Raw genomic sequence first — 20,906 nt, forward strand, 5'->3', positions numbered from 1 at the left:
TACATTCCGGCTGCATATTTGCTCATTTAGTGATACAGTAGTCCCTCATTTATCACGGGGGTCCGTACCCTGAAGCCCCACGATAAGTGAAAAACCGTGAAGTAGTAGTTCAAGTAGTAGTTTATTTTAATATATATATATATATATATATATATATATATATACAGTATATACAGTATATATTAAGGCATTTTAAACCCTTCCCACGCTCTTGCAATATTCTAAACAATGTTTCTAAACTCTAAACGCTCTAAAAGAGCACAGAATATCATGATTTCATCTCTCTACCTCTGCTCTTTGCCACCTGCATGCGCTCTTGGCCACGCCCACTTCTCCGCTCTGCACAGAGAACAGCTGATCAGCTGCAGCAGAAAGCATATCCTGCAGTATGGGCTGCACAAGGGAGCAACAGGTGCTAAATGATTTTAAATAATTTATTTTAAATATTTCATGCCGATCGTGTGGCTCACCCATCAATCGGCCAATTATTTGTCATGTCCAATTTTATTTAAAAAACCGCAATAGAGCGAGTCTGCGATAAATTAACTGCGAAGTAGCGTGGGACTACTGTATTTATAAGCCACTTATGTTCATGCTGTATTTTCTTTTCTACCAACTGCCCTGAAACCACAGAATCTGTCCTTCACTGCACAAAACAGCCACTCGGCCTTTCTTATAATCAGATTTTCCAGTGGAGCTGTGCACCTTTAACCTTCCTGTAGAAATACTGCATGAAACCCAGCAGATGTTCATCTCTGCTATGCTGTCTTGACATTAACACTTATCTTAAAATGCCATTTTTGTGACATTTTAGGCAACTACAAGCTGTCTCATGTAGCTTTACCTTTTTAAGCTGCTAACGATTCTTATATTTTTAGATTCTGACTCGTTTTCACAGAGACCAAGACAGAAACCTAATTTCTCATCATTCTTGGCAAGTCAGTGAACTTGAGTTCTGTCTAAAAAGAGAAATGTTGGAATTTTTTGCAGATTTTCCACGTTTCAAAGCTTCATGAAATAATCTGCCTGTTCCATAGATTGAGCTTGTTTTGTTGCTCCAAATATTAAAGAATACTTGGCTAAACATTGTGCAGTATCTACATGGAAATAATTACCGCACTTGCCGCCGTACACGTCACATAAGTCGCCTCAGTCGCATCAATCCAAAAATGTCCAATAAAGTGGAAAAAATAAATATGTCACTTTGCCGTAAAAGTTGCATGTATTATGCAATCACTCGGAAATGTGGGCTGGTGTTGTGCCAAAAATAGATTGGCTGCCAAATGGCGGCCGCTGGAGCATGCACGGGAGGACTTTAACAAGAATTTCACAAGATTAAAACTTAAAAACAATTATTTGTTTGCTCGACATTATAGTAAAGGTGTGTCCCAGTTTAACTTTTCCTTAATAAATGCACTATAATGGTCAAATCAGCTGCATTTCACCTGGGAGGCACGACAAAATGCAGCTGATTTGACATTTGTTCCAGGAGTTCCAGAGCGAGACGAAGGTGGCTTGGTATGGCAAGCCAAGTATCTCATTAATAGCCACTTTTACCTATTAATGAAACACTGGTATGGCAAGCCAAGTATCTCATTAATAGCCACTTTTACCTATTAATGAAACACTTGGCTTGCCATAATTCTCAAGGGTCCTCTAGCGGCTGAAAATGGTAGTGTTCCGTATTTTCCATGTCAAAATGAATGAAATTGTCAGATCTCAGCCAAAAATTTGGTTGAAAATATTTAGAAAAAAACTTATATTAGTTGCTTTGGTGTATAAGTCGCAGGACTTGTTAATTTATGCAACAACAAAAAAAGGCAACTTATACAGCAAAAAATACGATACTCTCCTGCCCACTTTGATCTGATCGCTTCTGCACAAGCCTCACTTCAAACTCTCCATTCATTATCTTTTACCCGCTTCTTCCATTTTGGGTCACGGGGGTCGCCGGTGCCCATGTTCAGCGATCACTGTGCGAGGGGCGGGGTACACCCTGGATGGGTCGCAAGTCCATCACAGGGGCACTTCAAACTATATATAAATTAAAAAATTAAAATAAAAAACTCTACTCCCAGAAGCTCTTTATCAAATAAAATAAAAATAAAGTAAAAATAAGACTTCTTGCACTTTACAATAATATGAAGATGAACATGTGTAGAATGCAGGAATAGTGTTTTGATGGGTCAATATTTAGCTCTGAATTATTGAGACACATTTTATAAAAGGGAAAACGTGTTTTGAATATTTTACCCTTTGATAAATGTGAATTTTAGCGGCGCAGTTATTTAACCAGAATGCAGTTTGATTCATACAGCTGACCACCTGATAACAAATCAGCAGCACCTGATCCTTTATCTAAATTTGGTTGTCAGATGCGCAGGAAGCGAGCCGAAGAGATGATAAATTCTAGAAGACAAATTCAGAAAATGTTATTTTCTTTGTTTGTGATGGTTTAAAGTTGAGAAAGAAGATAAATGTATCCTGTATTTAAGAATAACATACAGAAACCTGCGTGAATCGGTTCCCTGCCTGTGATTCTGTGTCGTTTCTGTGGGAGCTGCTGCTCATGCAAATCCAGCCACGGTTGGACAGCATCTAATTGTTCTCAGATCTGGGTTCACTGTGTTCTCCTGCCAGGAGCCACATAAGACGCAGCTCGCAGAGAGAGAAAATCATGTGGACGTGTTGTCCTCTCCTCCGGCACCACCTGCGCACTGAGAACAACACCCACCACACACCTCCCACTCTTAAACTAAGCCCTAATCCATCTCGGCACGCTCTCTGTACCAACTCGCCACGTTTTCTGAACCTCGTGCACTTTCCCCTGCAGCACCTGTCACCACCCTGCGCTCAGATTACTGTCAGACGAAGCCAAACGAAGGGTGTCGCACTCAAATTCAGTCACCTGCAATCAGAATTATCACCTGTAGGGACACACAGACTCATTCCAGCATGGTTTTATAACTTTTTTTAACAAGTTAAAGTTTAAATTTAGCTTCAAACAAGATACCATGGACACAAAATGTTCTGTTTTTGTGCTGTTGTACCAGTTTCCTGCAGACATGGACAAAAGTATGATTCCGTCAGAGAAGAAACACTCCTAATTATCAATTTCATGTCCAAGCACTTCATTTAAATAAATCCTTAAAGCAAGTCTGCTTTGCTATGTTTCAAATGTAATAAGTAAAAATATTTCATGTATTTTTTTCATCTTTCACCTTTATAAGCATCCCAAAGGGGTTCATTCTTTCGATAGCTCTTTACATCTGAAATGTTTGCTTGACAACTTCCATCTTTTATTTATTTTTTTCATCAAAAAGACAGACTCCTTTAGTGAATGTGCTGCAAGGGGATACAGTCAATAAGGATGAATAAACGGTGCCGTCTCCTTTATTTCTCTGTTTTCTTCCACTTTAATTAACTCATCCGTCACTGGTCCAACAAGCAATCCAGTCGCCTGCAGCTAAAGGGACTTGTGTGGCTGTAGGACTCCAGGAGCTGACAGAAAGTTAAAATCTTACTTTGTCTTCTCAGTTTTTTCTCCAAAACATACCCAGCTTAGCAAACACAAAAGCTTTCTTAACTTTGTATATTTAATTCTGGAGAAGAACAAGTGCAGTAGAGTGATCGGAGATGCTCGTAAATGGATCACGTCAGTAACAAGTTTTTACTTAAAGGCAGATTATAACAAATGTTGCTCCCCTGAATAACCTGTTCTGTGCATGTGCTTATGAATTTCCTTGAAATCTGTACATGCAGCTGAGGCATAAAGTAGCAATGAACCTCATGGGAATGTGCACCAATGACCTTCCTCCTTCTGGATCATTTCCTTAACCACAGCACTGTGCCTCTGCAGGCTCTTAATGAAGCATCACTGCAATTCCATATGTTGGGATTAGATACACAGCAGAATAAGTGCACCCTGAGGCCCATCAATCAAACGCAGCGCCGTGGAGGCAGTGAAAGTTTGGAGGAAGCTGAAGGAGTTGACTCCAACAAACAAAAGATGCTTTCTCTTATAAGTGCATGTGCATTTTTAAAACATTTTTAGAGATTCTTAATAAATGTGTGACATATATCCTTTAGATAGCACTGCCTTAACTAAACACTGCCGGTCTACTGCCTTGTAGAAAAGGTTAAAGGGTGTCACACAGATGCAGTGGCCCATGAGGATGAGCAATAGAGTATAGCTGGTTTTATTGTTTGGAGTCTTGAACACACATGAACATCACTGATGCTCATCTATCCGCTCATGTGCATGTGTGAGAAGTTCACAGTCAAGCAAGTGTACAAAAACATGTTTTGAGTCATCTCTGATCCGAAGGTGGGATTTCTTCTGACAAAGACTGTGGTTTATAACCTCACATCAGCATCGGCACCATGTCAGGTCTTCTAAAGATATGACAGCTTCAACTTCAAAAAGTCATCAGCTCTGAAATGAACTTTAAACACCATGACAGCTCTTAATGTCCCAAAATGGAAACTACTTTAAATCAATAAAGCAGACAAACATGGAGTCTATACTCACTTTTGGCTGTTTTACACAAAATTAGGTCTGAATGTTTTTTTTGGAGTCATTAAGAACGGAGGCTGGGAGAATCTTCAGTAATGATGGATGCATCAAAGATTTCAAATTGACTTTAAAATGTTGGGTTATTTTTCCAAGAGCTGTCATTTCCCAGGCCTTGCTGACACTGGTCAAAAATGTCTGTTTTGACTTTCCATGCTGTACTGGTCTGTAGTAAAGCAGGACTTCTTAACATTCACAACACCTAAACATTAAATGATACTTATGATTATTAATACTAATGATTTTTCATGTCTGTTGTAAACCAGATTCACAGACAAGCCCAAAAAAAGTTTAATAACTGGACATTGAAGTGTAAATTAAATGAAATTGTACTAACTGAAAGGTCATATTGAGTTGTTATACTGTATTTTTTGGACTATAAGGTGCACCAGATTATAAGGTGCTATATCAATCAATGGGTCTGTTTTCATACATAAAGAGCATTAAGCAAAACAAAACAGTCAGATAAGTCAAACTCTATTCAACTCATTCACAATAACTACATAAAATCAGTTCGAGGTCAGTAAGCACAACCAGAATTAATACATAAGGTGCAACTGATTATAAGGCTCACTGTCGATATTTAAGAAAATTAAAAGATTTTAAGTGTGCCCTATAGTCTGAAAAATATGGTACTAAGAGACCTTGCTGGGTCTTTGTCAGTGTGTGCATGAAGTGTCAAAAAAGATGTCTAATGCACCTAGAAGACGACATTTGTGTCTGGTGACCTCCACTCATTGTTGACTGACTGCCGGCTGCTCTGGCAACTACCTGATAACACTATCTCACTGCTTCTAACACCACACTCTAGTGCATTTTCCAGACCTGCTAGCTCCTGGCAATCAAACTAAGACACCCTTTCCTGATCTGGATGTGGACCAAATTACTTCTGTGGGCTTCACATTTTTTGTCAGTGCGTATTTAACAATTATTTATAAACAGAAAATGTTTTGATCAATCCCCATAACTTTCCATCTTTGTTTATGCTTAAATTTACAGTAGGTGTTCCTGTCCAGTTGAAGCTAGTAAAAAGAGTCAGAGGTTGTTGTTTTTTTTTTTTAAATGCTCATTGCCCCACTTTTTTATTATTATTATTATTATAATTAGACTAAATAAAAAAATAAATTTTCCACCTGGGCATCCTTGAGGCAGGTGGCCCATTTTCTATCCAACACAATTAATTTGAGGTAAATATTTGAATATTTTCACCACGTTTAGCACTTTCAGATGGCTTGCTGAAGATCAAGATTTGTTTAGGGCTTTGGGAAAATTCATGGAGAAAAAAGTAAGAAAAGTTTGGGGGGGGGGGGCTCATCAATTACCATGCTGAGAAAAAGCCTTTCCTGGCAGCACTAAGCTTTATCACACTCTTCCTCTAATCTGTTGCCTTAGGCTTTTCCTCCAGAAGCATCCCCTCAACACAAACTGGGTGTCTGTTTCAGGCAACTTTCCAAAGAAATCTGCGCAGGCTGTTTAATTTTAAGATATTGAGCAAATGTTAAATGGCCCAGGGCACCAAGTGGAGTGTTCCCAGCATGCATATGCCAAATGAAACGGATGTGTAAATCAACCTTAATCTGACACGGAGGAGGAGAATTCTGCGTAATACGAATGTAAAGCATTATCAAATTAAAGCCGGTCATTAGGATACGGCGACCTTAAATCAAATTTTAGTCGCTGTTTCTGCCAAGAACATTGGCATGAAATTCCTGATCGGTTCACCGAGTCACTTCAATTCATTTAGTGTCGAACGACACACTGTACATTCTAATTAGTGTGTAGCTACAGTACGCGTTCAGTGTTCATACGTTGTAATCCGTCACAGAAAGAGATTTTATTGACCCTGTTAGGTGCACTCAGGAGAATTGCTAACCTTCGCTGACTTCAATCTATAATTAATACAGTTTCAACAGCATTGACAGAATTTGCATAAGTTCCTGTTGAAGTAATCGTTGATGTTAACATAATTCTTTGTATTGGTGTTGGAAAAGGAGGAAAATGACTGTAAACCCAAATTTAAACCCATTTAATGTCTAAAATTAGTTCACAGAGTTGTAGTAATAATATCTAAGAATCGTCGAGGCCATGTTGCCGTTGCAGTTCAAGCTTTTGATAAAATTGTTTAAACAAAAAAAGTATTTTGGTCTCGCTAAAAATGCAGTCGATGTGATGGATGTTTTCATGATGAAGGGATTTCGTTATACAAGCAGTCAGCATGCCATGCTTTCAGATTCACATTCTGTTTTTGTTTAATTCAAGGATATATACACATAATGGATAAAAGCAGCAAAGTAGAACATTTCAACTGGTTTCAGTCATAATCGTATTTTCCTTGAACGCAAGCTGTAATAAACAAACACGAATTTATAAATTCTGAACTTGACATCAAAATAACAAAATGTGTCCTTAAATGTCCTAACCATGTTGTTCAAGCAAGTTTAAACTAAATAAAAATTTGCTGTATGTAGGCCTGTCACGATAACAAATTTTGCTGGGCAATTTGTCTCAGATATTATTGTGATAAACGATAATATTGCTTGAAATTTGACAGTAATTAGTAATGTCAATTTAAATACAAATGTTGGTTAATTATGTGTGTAGTACTTTTTTTGACTACTGAATGGCAGTATAAGACTGTTTGAACTGAAGGATGGATAGTGAGGAAGCGAGCAGCGTATAGCTTTAATAAAATGGGAGGTCTCTTGACGTGAAATGGGCCGTTTCTCTTTCCTGTTTTTTTAGTTCTCAAAATGGCAGACGCTCTGTGTGGTTTGAGCTCTATAGCATAGCATTTGTCACACAACGCTTCTAGTAAAAAAAATCAGTAAACAAGTTCTCAGCTTCTTTTTGCAGAGTAAAACAACTTTTTAGACGAAGGCACGGGTTTCAACCGTGAATTTTGGAGCTTGACAAGACGGAAGTTTTTCCCCGAGGTCAGCCCGTTAGCTTAACTCATAGCTTAGCTTCTCAGCTTAGCTGCTTTTAACGATCCAAAAACGTGATTTTGGATTGTTAAAACAGATTTTAAAGAGAAAAGAGAAAGGGAGGGGTCAGTGAAGAGCACCGGAGTTGAGCGTTTTGTCATCCAGTGTCTTCAGTAGAAAGAGAGACTTGAAGAAACGATAAAGCCGATAAACGAAAATGAGGTCGATAATTTTCATTTATCATGCGATTAATTGATTTATTGTTTATTGCGACAGGCCTAGCTGTATGTTGGTGATTTAAACCCACTAATATTCATTAGAGACGACCAGAAACAGATATATTTACTTACACGGAGTTTGAAATGACTCCTCTCTGATGATCCCATGTACAATTAAAGCAGTTACACAAGCTACAGTAGTCCCTCGCTACTTCACGGTTCTTTTATCTCAGACTCACTCTAGCAGTTTTTCAAAATAAGATTGGACATGACACACAATAGGCTGATTGATGGATGAGCTGCACAATTGGCATGGAATTTTTATTTAAAATAAATTATTTTGAATTATTAAGCACCTGCTGCACATTTTTGCAGCCCAGAGCTGAAGAAAAAGCTTCCTGCTGCAGGATAAACTTCCTGCTGCAGCTGATCAGCTGAACAGCAAAGACTTGCCAATTGTTTTACCCTGGATGCCCTTCCTGATGCAACCACAGACCACCAAGCTACCACAGCCCTCTGTGTGGAACAGAGAGCTGCCATCTAGGGCGCCCAGGGGACCAGATGATGATGGGGGTTAAGGGCCTTGCTCAAGGGTCTAGTGAGGCAAATGAGGGTGGAGGCAGGTGTGGATGTTTCATCTTTCCTACCTGCATTTTGATGTTGTCTGTCCGGGCGGTCAAACCTGCGTCCTTCCGATCACAGGCTCGCCTTCTCTAACCTCTGCACCACCGCTCTCCCTTTCAAACTTTATAAACTGAACTTTTATTTGTGTTTTATGATTTTTAATTGATATGCATTTTGTATAGCTGTGATAAGTTCATTCTCTAAACAGGCAAAACTGGCCCAACGCAGATAAAATTAAGAATTAAAACAAGGTTTTAAAACTGTAAAATGTAAAAAAAAAAAAGCCTCAAAGCTAGATAAGAAAAAGCTAAATCAAAGTACACAGCCGCTGTAAAACAATCATCTTGGGGATGTTAAAGCATTATTTCCAGCGGTCCGCCCTTGACTGTGCTGCCCTCTCCAGCAGAGAGCATGACAGATAGTAATAGTGACTGGGCAGAGCTCGCACCAATCGAGCGTGACTGTGTGCAGTTAATTGAATTCATGAGCGAATACGTCTTGTCCCGTCGACTGTCCGGTGGGAAACGCAGCTGCATCTATCTTCGGCTTTAATGCCACTGTAAATCTCCATGAACGTCTCAAGATTTTGCCCTTAATGGGTTGGTGAGATACAGGCACCCACATTTCCTCTGGTCTCCAGAGGTTTCTCTTCCCAATAACCCATACTGTGCATCAGAATGGAGATTGTACAGTCGTTTTGATGAGTTCTAACGACTCTTGAATTCAATGGTAGACTCAGTCAAGCCTGTAAAGATGCTTTATTTCTGTCGTCTCCATTTTTTTCTGTGTAGTCTCAACTGTTTGCACCCTGCAGCCGGGCGGTTTTTCAGCCCAAGTCCCTCCACAGTCACATAGGACCTTCAGGATGTGACTGACGTGTTTGATCATCTGTAGTAAAACAAAAGCTGCATTAATGTCACAGTAAATCTGCCCTCTACACTATTTTTGATAAGTGTTTTATAGCTCATCTGCAACAAGCAGGCGTCTGGATCCAAACCTACAAGCAACCTCCATTTGTCTGCAGCAAGTTTTATTCAAATGATGGTACGAACTTATTTGCATATCCTGATGATATCCTGCAGATTGAGAAACGGGCATCAGCGAAATGAAATCTCCCAAATCTGATGTGCGCTACACGGTTATGCAAAACTGTTGAACGTTAATGTTGAACTGATTTCAGCTGATGCAGAGTTTGAAAGGGAAACGACTGCTTCCATCACAGTTCATTTACTTCGTCTTGTTCATGCATCAAAACATGGCATCAGTTTGTGCAGGTAGGAGGGTCGGTCAGGGACCTGACTACTCATTTCATAAAGTCATTGTTGAGTCTGTTTGTGTTGAAATTTAACTATATGTACAACCGGAGGCTTATCTATTGTTTTCTATGGAGTCTTGATGATGGAGGATCTATCACAGTTGTATTGTTCCTATTGCTTGACTGTGTCTTTAAAAGGACCAATGTTGATCAGCAACTGTTTAACTTCCTGATTAAAGCTTGTCTGAAACACACCAAAGGTTATTTAACTGATCTAGATGACAGTTCCACACAAATAGTTTTGTATGAGAATACTCAGTAAAGTTCTCTGTCCAAATCTCTGCTGTCAGGATTCTCACCTGCACAAACCCTGGCAGCACATCACTTTTAATGCTCATTCAGCTCTTCTACCTAGATTTGACTCATTACAAAATTCACCTTCTCTATAAATCACTGGCTGGCTGTGCCCTTCAGTACCTCTCTGACGTCCTTCACTCCATCCCATCCCAGAACCTCATGTCTTCTGATCCTGGGCTGTTCTCCATCTCTCACGCCTGAATGCAAAATTTAGTGATGGCGGTTTCATAGTTACATCCCCAACTCTCTGAAATTATCTTCCTGCTGACATTTACAGCTATTCATCTCTGGAAATATTAAAAAGCTCCTGAAACATTAATTATTCATCAGAGTTTAGTAAGTTTCTTTCGGCTGCTCCCTTCTTCAGGGGTCACCACAGCGAGCCAACTCACAGGAAAGATTTGGTGATTTGTTTTATGCCAGATGCCCTTTCTGACACAACCTGGGATCAAACCTGCAACCTAGGTTATTTCTTCATGAGTGCATGAACTCATCACTTTGTTGTTGTTGTTGTTTTGTTCATTTTCTTGTTGTTGTTGGGGTTTTTTTCATTATCTTTTTTCAGTCTGATCCCAATGTGAAGCGTCCTTGGGTTTTATGAATGGCTCTATATACATGTTTTACATTAATTTTTATATTATAAAAAATAAAAGCATTTTAAGGAGAGAGTGCCTTGAGGTCATCCTGACATTCAAAATAAAATCTTCATCTCCATCTTCTACTGCTTATTCATAGTCAGGTCACGGAGGCAACAGGTCCAGCATAGAAACTCAGCCATCCCTTTTTCCAGCAACACGTTCCTGCCTGTTCTGGGAGAACCTGAGGCGTTCTCAAGCCAAAGAAGATTCACAATCCCTCCAGCAACTTCCGAGTCTTCCATGTGGCTTCCTACCAGTGGGACGTGCCTGGAAAACTTCTAAAGGGAGGCATCCATGAAGCATCCTAATCAAATGCCCAAACCACCTCGACTGACTCCTTTTGATGTGGAGGAGCAGCGGCTCTACTCAGAGCTCCCACAGATGATGGAGCTCCTCAACCTATCTCAAAGGCTGAGTCTGGTCTCCCTGAAAAGGGAGCCCATTTTGACCACTTCTATCCAGTATCTTGTTCTTTTGGTCATGTTCTAAACTTCATGACCATAGGTGAAGGTTGCAATGAAGACAGACCAGTAAATCAAGATCTTTGCCTTTCAACTCAGCTGTCTCTTCACCACGACAGACCGAAGCAATGCCCTCATTACAGAGGATGAGACCCCAATCCATCGACCCATCTCCCACTCCATCCTACCATCACTCGTGAATAGTACGCTCAGATACTTAAACTATTCTACCTGAGGCAAAGTTCCCCCTCCGTGTCAGTCAGCAACTAACTTTCATTCCAGCTTTTTCACACTCGACTACAGATCGCCCCAGTGCAAGCTGAAGGTCTTGACCTCAAGATGTCAACAGAACATCATCTGCATAAAGCAGCAATGAGACCCTGAGGTTCCCAACCCAGACACCCTCCTCTGCATGGCTGTGTCTCCAGATCCTGTCCATGAACACCACAAATGGAATTGGAGACGAGGGACAGCCATGATGGAGTGCAACCTGCACTGGGAACAATCTCAACTTTGTGCTAAGAAGGCAGACACAGCTCCTGCTTTGGTTAAACAAGGAGCAGATAACACAAAAGATCCACGAGAGAAGCATCAAGATGAGTTTTAAAAATACATTTTGTGAGGAGCATTTTTTTCTGGTAGATTTGTGATGTTTAATGACGAACTGTCGTGAGATTTTTTTGTTGTTGTTGTCTAATTTGCTTGTGTTTTGCTCCACAGAAACCTTGGAGAAAGTTTCTAAATATCAAGCTATAAATAACGTTATTTTGTTTGATTTGGTCACTTTTTTCCCAGCTCTTCTGTTATGTAAAAAAAAACCTCCAAGTTATCATTTGTATCATGTATTGGCTAACATTTTTGCCCAGAAAAACTTGTATTTTACCATCTGCCTCCGTCAGCCAAACACCGATTCCTGTTTGTGCATGAGTTTTTTTATCAGCGGCTGCTGTGCCCTCACCTCTCCAGCTCCTCAGCTCTCATACATCATTCTCCTCACAAAGCCCAACGCGACCCCGTGAACACGAGTTACAACAAAACTCACTTACTCCCAAAGGCAATTCATCCCCCACTGACCTACTTGTTTTCACAATCTGACACATGTGATTTAAGAGCTGAAGTAGGCCAGGAGAGCAGCAGCCATGTTTGTCTAAACTTACCTGCTACAGGGCTCCTAAAGTTCACCACGTCACCACTTTTATATCTCCACCACCATAAAACAAAGACTAATGAATTTACATTCATTGCTCAGAGGTTGAAATGTTCTCTGAATAACTTTTTTGTTTTGATAAATGCTTGCAGTGCCATTGCACAGGGAGGAAGATACTGAGCACAACAAATGCATAATACATGTGTTGAGTAAGAAGAAATACACAAGAAAACCACATCTTTGCCCAAACGCTTGGTGTTAAACAAGCAAGCCTCCACCTTTAATAATTAGAATAAAAATGTACGATTTCCTTTGGTAATAGCACGACTATGAATTTGTATTTTTATGCGCCATCCTCGCTTTTAGTTAGCAAAAAGAGGATCATTTATAAGCCCTGACAGAAAAGATTATTCATCAAAATCATTCTCGGGCAAGATTTTCAGAATGTGAAGTAGGTTATTCACCGGCGTGTTGAAATGGCTTTCTGCAGCCACGAAGGTCCTGCCATTGCAGTAGGCCGTGGGAGGCCTCAGGCTAATGTGTTTTTCTCCCATATAAAAACTAAAATAAATGTCCCCCACTCTTTCTAATCCATAGTTAAGTGTGCCAGTTGTTGAATAGGCTCTGATGATTCTAACACAACCAGCATAGATGTGTGCTGAGAATGAGGCTTGGTTAGGAAATGGATGCTAATTTTCTGTCCATTTTTTGTTTTGTTTTTTCCAACTGAGCATGAGAGAAGAACAAATTTGCTACTGAAGCTGGCACAGTTTTTTTTACAGGTGTCCACTTGAACCATTTCCATTAAATCTTTTAATTTGATTGTGGACTGTTTAATCAGTAAAACTGTATATGGATTAGCCACTCGGCAAAACACATCGAACATCATAGTTTTATGGACGCATCATACTTTTACAGCTTCAATTAAAATGATCCAAATCAAAATCCGAGTTATTTTTTGCCTGTTTTCCAAGTTTTAAATCTGTCTCCACCTGATTTCCCACTTACTGACATTCACTTAATCATCTACAGTAGCTCCTTTGACAAAACACTTTGAAGCCAGACCTGATCAGCCTTCTTCTCAAGTGTGATTTATAAAATGACCAAGATTATAGTTTAGTTTATTTTGCACAATTAAAATACAGATAAAAGATATTAAGAAAAAATATATAATAATAACAGTGCAGGAAGAGGCAAACGCCCAATGTACTTATAGCCTCCACCCAGTACATATAAATAATACAAGTAATACAATCCAGGAATACAGTCATTTGATCGTAAATTTAGGAATACAGTGATACAAAAAAATTTAAAATAAAAAACACATCTACAAAGAATTAATACAAATGTGAATAAAATATGCAACAATTAAAAAGTGACAATCACAATTCTTTAAGTAAAGTTTTAAATATTGTTTAAACTCTTTTACAGAAGACCTGCGTGTTACCAAATGTGAAAAATCATTCCAAACTTTAGCATCCCTGTAACGGAGAGAAAACTGACCTCTGCTGGTCTGATATTTAGGAAGATGAAGTGCTGAGCTGTGGCGAGTTAAGAATGAAACTGCATATTTGATTTAAAGTAATGGGTGAAATGATTTAGTATATTCTCTTGACTTACATATATCTTATAAACAAAAATATAAATTTGAAAAATGTTAACATTATGAATAGTAAGAATTTGTAAATTATTGAACAGAGGAGCAGAAGGACAATGAGAATCTGATTGAGTTGCAATTCTAACAAAGCGTTTTTGAAGACCCAAAATTTTATGCAAAAATGTGGAAAATTATATTGAAATCAAAAGATATGGGTACATCAGACTATAATAAAGTGTAAGCAAGCATTATGCAGTGATATGACTAACCCTCTTTATTATACCAATCGATTTATGCATTTTTCTACAAATCCAATCCGTATGGTCTTTCCACCTTAAGATAATTCCAAGAACTGTTGTTGATACTTGTTGTATCGCAATGCCATCAATACAAAATTTTTAACATTTTCCAAAATATTACCTTTTACCACTAAAAATAATTAAATTTGACATTTTCAGATTTAGAGATAGTTTATTTAATCTAAACCATGAAGCGTAGGTGCTCAAGCCAAGATTTGCGTTTTTCAAAATTGAATCAAAATGTGAATGAGAAAGAAGCAGTGTTGCATCATCAGCAAACATGACTGGTGAAAGAACATTGGAAACATTTGTTAAATCATTTATGTAAATAAGAAATAACAGTGGTCCAAGAATAGAGCCTTGAGGAACTCCACAATGTATCTTAGCTCTGTTAGAATTGCAACCCTTAAAGCTAACAAATTGCTGCCTATTGCAAATGTAACCATTTAGCCATTTGTAAACAATACCATGAAATCCATACTTACAAAGTTTTTACATTAAAATATGATGATTCACAGTGTCATGCTTTTGATAAATCAATAAAAATGCTACAGGAGAATTCATTATTTTCAAGTGCATTTTCACTGTCAAGATGAAGCAAAGCCATATACGTATAATGATTCTTCCTAAAACCAAATTGGTGTTTGTAAAGAATTGAATTATGGTCTAAATAATGGAGAATCATTTTATACGCACTTTTTTCTAGTATTTTTGAAAAAAAGGAGTACAGGAGTTTAAGTCAACCTGTTGTTGTTATGTCTCTGAGCTGCCAAGCAAAGTGATGACAGAGTCAATACGTATGCCAAAGAGTAAGCTGGCATCGCAGTTTGAGGGTTGATGTAGTCTGAGACCAGCTGTCAATAAAGATTTAGGGCTCTTCTTCGGGGTCATGTTGCAAAATTGATTTGTAAAAAGGCCTCGAATTCAGCAGGTCTCAGCCAGGATGTAATTTATAGTCAGAACTCGGGGGTGTTAGCTTTTTCTCCAGGATATGAATGCAGTCAAATACAATGCACACGGTTCAATAATCTGAACTTTCATAATCCTTTTTTTAAAGTAATATCTATATTTTATAATGAAACATGTTTATTTATTTGGTTCAAAGGTGACTAAACTACTGTATTCTAAAGTAAAAATGCCAGAAAAACAGGCCTTCAATGAACAACAAGCAGATCTAAACAAAGTACTGAATCCAAAAATCACCAACGGTATACATGTTGCAGCCTTTTAACACTTAAAGGTGGCCTGTTTAACATTTCCAGTAAAAGCAGAAGTCCGAAAAATTGTCAACTTCGCTTGAAAATACCCAAGCATTTACATAATTGCCAGCCTTTCAGGATGGCTGGCTGTAAACATTTCAACCGTTACTACTCGCTGCGTACAATTACAATTCAGCATCTGAGGTTACCACAAAGACATGAGAACAGGTCCTGGTGTCAGAAAGCAACATAATCAGAGTCAGAGTTTCTTTATTGTCATTCGGACCTCATGTGGTACATGTGGTGGAGCGAAATTATGTACACAGAGTCCCAGTTACATCCAACAATAAAATGTAAAAGAAAAACAGTAATAACATATAATATATGAACTAAGAAAAACATCAACTAAATATACACTAAGCACTCATAACAAAAACATTATGTCGAACATCAGCACAAACATGAACATGAGTCCGTGTGAGCAGATGAGTACGCATGAACACATCAACATTGAAACAGATCAGCAACATGAAACGGATCAGCAGCAACATGAAACAGATCAGCAGCAACATGATGTGATTTTTTTTTCACAGTGATTGTTCTGGTTAGAGCTTTGTGAGTCTTAGCCTCAGGGTAGAAGCTGTTCCTCAGTCTAGTGGTTCTACACTTAATGCTCCTCAACCTCCTTCCTGAGGGGAGTGGGGCAAAAAGTGTGTGCTGGGTGAGTGGGGTCCTTCATGTTGCAGGTGGCCCTCTTCCTAATACTGGGCTTTTTTATGGTTTCCTTTGAAAAAAGACATAACAAAAGTTGTTGAGGCTTGTTTTCCCCCAGTTTTGTATTTGCTACTAAAATGTAGCAGTTTTTATATTGTATAATATTTAGTCTTGTCTCACTTATTTGAGCCTATCTTGATGCAAATCTAAGCTCCTTAAAATAGGTCTATAGGTGTAACAGTGGATTTATTTCAAACGCAACGTTGAAATTGAATGTGGCTTCACTGACTGTCTTGTCAGCTCATCTAACAGCTTTTGCTGTACACTGAAACTCCATGTCATGGGATCGTTATCAGTCTTTCGACTCCAAGTTCGCCCGAACAGAGAACAAATCTGCATATTACAGATCAAGGGCAAACTACAGAGAGCTCAGCCAGTCAGCCATGATAACAATCACTTCTTTTCTTTTTCCTTATGACAGAGAGAGACAAACAAGATCCCCATCAGTGTACGCTTTAGCTTCCTGCTCTTCTGTTTTTCTTCTCCTGGCTCTGATCAGTTTCAGATGATTAAGGTGACAGTGAGCAGTCAGTTTCCAGAACTCAGAGATAACACATCTCAGATTTGCATAGATATGCAAATGTAGATAGTGACAATTGTGCAGCAGAGACGAGTGATATCAATTGGTTTTATTGTGTGCGAGCAACCCGCTAACGGTAACTAGGTCATGGTTTTTGCTGCCTCCGTTTCCCGTCTGTTGGTTGTGTACTGTAATCACAACTCATGCAGCCTGTGCCGAGTAATTTATGATGGTGCAGATAGACTGCAGTTGTCATGCCATGTTTACAGACAGGGACTTGTCAAAAGCTGATGTACCCCTCTCTAATTTTTACCGTTCATGTTTTGCATGAGCTTTTATATCTAACATAAGGCAGTGAATCTGCAGGGATGTTCAAAAATGAATCCATGGCTCAACAGCTTGTTGTGGTTGCATTATCTAAATCAGTGCCCTTCATTTAAAACTCAGTAAGGTCCGCTTAAAGAAAAATTCTCTTGCAAAGACTATATTTCTATTGGCAGACTTGGAAGTTTTCTTGTCTCTTGGCTGTATTCTCTTTGGAGAGGAGCCCAATCAAAATCATGACTGCTCTATTTTAAGCGATCCATTTTCTTCTTTATTTCCCAGCATCCTCACTTGGTCCAAACATCACATTGGAGGGCCAGTACCACTGCCACCAGGGCCCAGGGATCCCCCTGGACAAATTGTGTGACTTCCGAACAGACTGTCCACTTGGGGACGACGAGGGCGACCGTTGCCGTAAGTAAAGCGTGATGCACAAACCCAAGAATGTTTCTCTGACTTATCTTTTATCTTTTCATTCGGTTGTGAGGTTGTTCAGCCATGCTGCAGTGAATCACCCTTAATGAAGCAACAACTGACCTCCTGACAGCGATACAGAAAGAAAAGACGCACAAAAAAAGCCCAGCACAGATATGCTTGACCAGCGTTTCTCACCCTTGACATATTCCACAGTTGTAAATTCCATCTCTTTGCACATTTGTTTCTGCTTTTCTCAGGGCTCAGAACAAACACTGGCCAAGAGTGCTGACATCTTATTCACAAGTCCCCAAGGCCGGATGCTTTCTGTTTGTGTGGGACTTTTTTTGTTTAGTGCTGCCTGCATGCATAGATTTTTATGTTATCATCCAAATTTATTGATGTTTAGACGTATCCCACATACTACTAAAAAAATAAAACTATAATGATGTGGCTCATCCCGGAGTTTTCACTCCTATTAAACTAACTAGAATTAATTTGCTGCTGCCCGCAGTGCAGGTCAGCCTCCCATGTGCTGCTTATTAAAATGATGCCCGCTCCCTTGTGTGTTTAGGTTTGCTAACAATGGGAGCTGAGAGATAAGGGGGTAACGATAGGGTGAAAATCCCAGCCAGGCGAAGATTCCCTTTCTGCTGCGAGAGGATTTATCAGTGCTAATTGGCTTGAGACGCTAACCCGGGGGTGTAATCTTCATTTAAATGCAATGTGTGTGTAACATTTTGATTTTTGAAGCGTCACGTGGACAACTGAGAACAATCCGGCCTGTGTGTGTGTCGCTGGTTTGATTTATGGGTTGCATCGTGGAAGCTGAAGTGTCGTGTTTGATAAAACCAGATGAGTCTCGCAGAGAAAGTTTATTCGTGGCTTAAAAATGCATTTATGCACACCTTCGTGCATACAACGATGTGTTAAAGGTCATCTGTTTCCAACTCCGGAGCTTTCCTTTAAAGAGTAACAATTTTAATATCTTATTTTACAAAGAGCAAGAACCGATTCTGCACAAGTTTCTTTTCATCAAGTCCGCCTGACTCTTTCAGATGTCTTTTGTTTGTTACACACAGCCTACATCTGTACCTGCAGATCTATAATTCATTCTATATTCGTCAAACTCACCCATGATGATTACCCCATGCTGCAGAAATCATATGGCACTGCCTCTGATACCATATTCTCTATGATCCATCCATGAGGTATCTGCATCTGATCTGATCTATTTAAATCCTTCATAAGCTCTGCCAAGGCTTATTAACAGGAAGAAGCAGGAAGAACAAAATCAGCTGGTGTCAATCACAAAGATTCCTGATGTATAAGGAAACTCGAGTCCCTGCGGATCAGGCCTCGCCATCCTACCGCTGCATCATCATTATGCACAAACACATCCTCTTCTCTGTGAGAGGCTCTGCTTCCTCTAGTTGATCTCAGTCCGTCTAAATTCTGCAGGTGTCCCACTGCTTTCCAGCTCCACCGTCACCCTGTAACGAAACGGAAATGCTGCTTCGCATCAAAGCATAAGAGTCTGTGAGGTTTTTATTTATTTTTTGTTTAACTTATTTATGGAGGAAGATTATATGTTTGCAGGAAGGACCTTACAGAAGTAGCTAAGGCCTTATCCCATCTCAAAATGCAACTTCTAAATAGGTAAACACATTAAAATATGTATTGGCATCTTAAACATGTTCAAATGAGAGGCAGGCCAAGTTTCAGGTGTTTTTTTACAAATTATGTCAAATTTAAAGTGCGTAAGAAGTTTATTTCAAATCAGTCTGAAGATGAGGTAAACATGATCACTTAAAGAAAAGGGGGTCAAACAAAACTGATTAGCACAAAAATAGAACACATTAACACATCTAATTAAACGGGAGACATTGCAGTTCCTGTGAAAATGCAGTGTGACTGCTTATTGCAGAAGAACTTGCTGAAAAACAGCTGAACCTAGCTTTAAAACTTTCTGAAATGTAGCTGAAATGGAAGATCGAGCCTAAAATAGCATAAGAAAGCCAAAAGAACACGTACTTGCTGAATTAGATTTACATAAGCAGAAATGAGCACAAAAATTGTGAAATTAGCTTAAAAAAAGCTGAAATTACAAAAAAAAATAGCTGAAAAGTAGCTGAAAAGGCAAAAAGAAGCTTAGACTACCAGGAGGAGGTGGAAAGAACTGGAATAAGCTCAAAAAAGTGGAATTAGCTGTAAAAGCTACAATTAGCATCAAAAGAGGTAAATAGTGGCTGAAAGAGAAAAAAAAGCTGAAAGGAGCAAAACAAGTTGAAATTAGCATAAACATGTTAATTAGACTGAAAGTAGCAGACATTTGCATAAAAACTTTAATTTATCTGAAAATAGCTGAAAATAGCTAAAAATGCCAAAAATGGTAGCTGGAAAGTGAAAAGAAGCTTAAATTAGCAGAAGAAAGCAGAGAACGTGTTTGTCCCTTTTAGGCTGAAAGCAGCAGAACTGATTACAAAAAAGTAAAAATTATCTGAAAAAAAGTTTAAATTAGCACAAAAAAATACCTGCTGAAACGTAGCTAAAACAAGCAGACAGAAGCTGAAATTACAAGAAGGAAATTGAGAGAGCACATTTTTGCTGAATTATGCTGAAAAAAGTTTAAATGAGTGTAAAAAAAATGTGGAATTAGCTGAAAAAGCTCTAATTTGCATAAAACAACTAAAAAGGAACTGAAATAGCAGAAAAAGGTTAAACTTGCACAGATAAGCTGAAAGGAGCATAACAAGCTGAAATTAGCAGAAAGAAGTTAGCACAAAAATGTTGTAGTTAGCTGAAATAATCTGAAAAGAGCACCCTTCTCCTGAACGAGCTGAATATTTTTGAGCTATGATTTGTTGAAATAGCACAAAAATTGTGGAGTGAGAATTATTCCAAAAAAAGTACGCAAGAAAAATGGATCACAACAGTGTGAATGCTTCATAAACATTCACACAATAATATTGACTTTAAAATATTTTACTCAAACAAGAAAAACAGTCTTTTCTACTTGTCTTGTGGTTCAGAAAGAATCTTAGTTGTAAGACTTCAGACACTGGACTCTATGATTAGGTACCTAAAGTATGTGGAGAAAAATATTTGTCCTGTTTACATCATTTTCCTCTTGTAATATTCAAGCAGGTCAGATCACAAAAAGACAATCTGACGTGAAAGTTGCTGTTTTAAATGCAAATTAGAAATTGTGTACTAATGTTTAAAATTCCTGTAGTCAGTTCTTTGACTCAGAGTGAAACATTTCAGAGATGTTTGAATTGACTAACATTTTTTGTACATACAAGTCACATAATAAAAAGATGAGAAGGATGAAAAATAAGCATTTAGGTCAAAACATTACTTTTAAAACATTAAACTTCCATGTTTTATTTGCAGGAGTTTCTTGCTATAGTTTGTAATTCACGTTAGTATAAAAAAGTGCTTTAGCTGATTTATGTTGACCCGTACTTGTCCTCTGAGACACAATAATTTACATTTATACAGACAGTCTATATTTATTGAGGTTAAAAGACCTTATTTTACATGTGCATTTAAATTTATGATAACAGCTTTTTCTTTTTC

At 38.5% G+C, this 20,906-nt stretch overlaps 1 protein-coding gene across 1 annotated transcript in view; it reads left to right on the forward strand.

Moving 5' to 3' along the window:
* Window positions 1–20,906, forward strand: part of alk (ALK receptor tyrosine kinase) — a 241,592-nt gene that overhangs the window by 147,080 nt on the left and 73,606 nt on the right. The window contains exon 6 of the mRNA XM_037695394.1: window positions 17,193–17,324. Within this exon, the coding sequence (XP_037551322.1) occupies window positions 17,193–17,324 (132 nt within the window). The remainder of the gene's footprint in view (window positions 1–17,192; window positions 17,325–20,906) is intronic.

The sequence above is a fragment of the Nematolebias whitei genome, chromosome 21, assembly GCF_014905685.2.
Source record: "Nematolebias whitei isolate Nwh7 chromosome 21, NemWhi1, whole genome shotgun sequence".
In the NCBI taxonomy this organism is placed as follows: domain Eukaryota; kingdom Metazoa; phylum Chordata; class Actinopteri; order Cyprinodontiformes; family Rivulidae; genus Nematolebias; species Nematolebias whitei.